The sequence below is a fragment of the Argentina silus genome (genome assembly GCF_951799395.1).
Source record: "Argentina silus genome assembly, chromosome: X".
NCBI lineage: Eukaryota > Metazoa > Chordata > Actinopteri > Argentiniformes > Argentinidae > Argentina > Argentina silus.
Window position 1 is genome coordinate 9,698,662 of NC_139653.1, and position 1,439 is coordinate 9,700,100.

The window sequence follows — 1,439 nt, forward strand, 5'->3', positions numbered from 1 at the left end:
ATGCAAAAAATGTCAGCAGCAAATTACTCAATAAGTTGAATTGAGTCCATCTTAATGCAAGAATAATAGTTAATGTCATTTTGGAATTATATCTCTGATTTGCATAGGAATCAATTACACACTGTGTAAAGAAAATCAATACCCAGAATCTTTGACATAAGATTACTGAAACCATCTAAACTTTCAAATACATCACACTACATTGATTAACAGTTGCAAGTCAGAAAAATGTCAAAGACAGTTAAGAAACCATTTTGGGTGACGGTAAAAATCTCAAAATTAATCTTCGGATTTGTGGTAGATTTAGACCATAAACAAGAGGATTCAAAACTGGTGGAATAATTAAGAACTCAATTGATAAAATCACAGCTACAAATGGATTCAGTTCATCAACTTCATACCGATTTAGAGTAACTTCACAAAATGTGGTTATTGAATAGTTAACAAATGTAATAATATGTGGTAAACATGTTTGAAATGCTTTGCCTCTGAACTCTGAAGAGCTTTTTTTACAAACAAGCAGAATTCTTAAGTAAGTATATAAAACAAAACCCAAGGGTACAAATACTGTAGTTGCACTCACAAACATTCCTGCAATATTATTTAATGAAGTATCAAAACATGAGAGCTGCACCACTGACCAGTTAGAGCAGAAAACTCTTGCTAATCGATTACCACACAATGACAGCCTATTGGATAAAAGCAGGCAAAATCCAATAGAGAAAATGGGATAGATCCAGGCAAAGGATATTAAGAGACAAACTGCCTTGAAATTCATTATGCTGTGGTAATGCAATGGCTTACAGATTGCAACATATCTGTCATAAGCTATAATGCTTAAGATAGTGAATTCATATGATGCGTAAGTATATATGATGTATATTTGTATGTAACATCCAGGACGGGATATCAAGTGAGTGTCAGAGAGGAGGTCCCTCATGAATCTCGGGAAGAAACCAGCAGAGCCATAGAGAGAATTGATTGACAGACATGAAATGAAAAAATACATAGGTTCATGCAGTGACCTCTCTAGAAATACGACCCATAATATGACAACATTGAAACCTATAATGGCAACATACAGAAGTAGTGACAAGATGAAGAAAATGTATCTGGAAAATCCCTGGTCCTCAAACATGGTGAAGTAGAAATACATTGGAGAAGTTCCATTTTCCATGTGAGTCAGGAGTGTTGCTGAGCTGAGAAATGGTTAGAGACAAAACATTGGTGAATAGCGGCTTCTCTACTGTATGAAGGACAGGCGTGCAGGGCTGCAACATAGCTGCTCCTGTAGCAGCTGATTGATTACTTCATCTAGTTTATGGCCCGAATGTCACTTTAGATTCCACAGACTGTCACTATACCTGGCCTCCATGAACATCTTGCGAATTCAGATAAGATTTCTATTGCTGGATTTAACAAACAAAATTACAAATCAA

At 35.6% G+C, this 1,439-nt stretch overlaps 1 protein-coding gene across 1 annotated transcript; it reads right to left on the minus strand.

Annotated features, from left to right (window-relative positions):
• Positions 1 to 241: 241 nt before the first annotated feature.
• On the minus strand, positions 242 to 1,138 carry LOC310823378 (olfactory receptor 10J4-like; the record flags this gene model as incomplete). Its single annotated transcript, XM_083696219.1, has 1 exon — positions 242 to 1,138. One exon carries the CDS (start codon positions 1,136 to 1,138, stop codon positions 242 to 244), a length of 897 nt encoding a protein of 298 aa, XP_083552345.1.
• Positions 1,139 to 1,439: the final 301 nt, after the last annotated feature.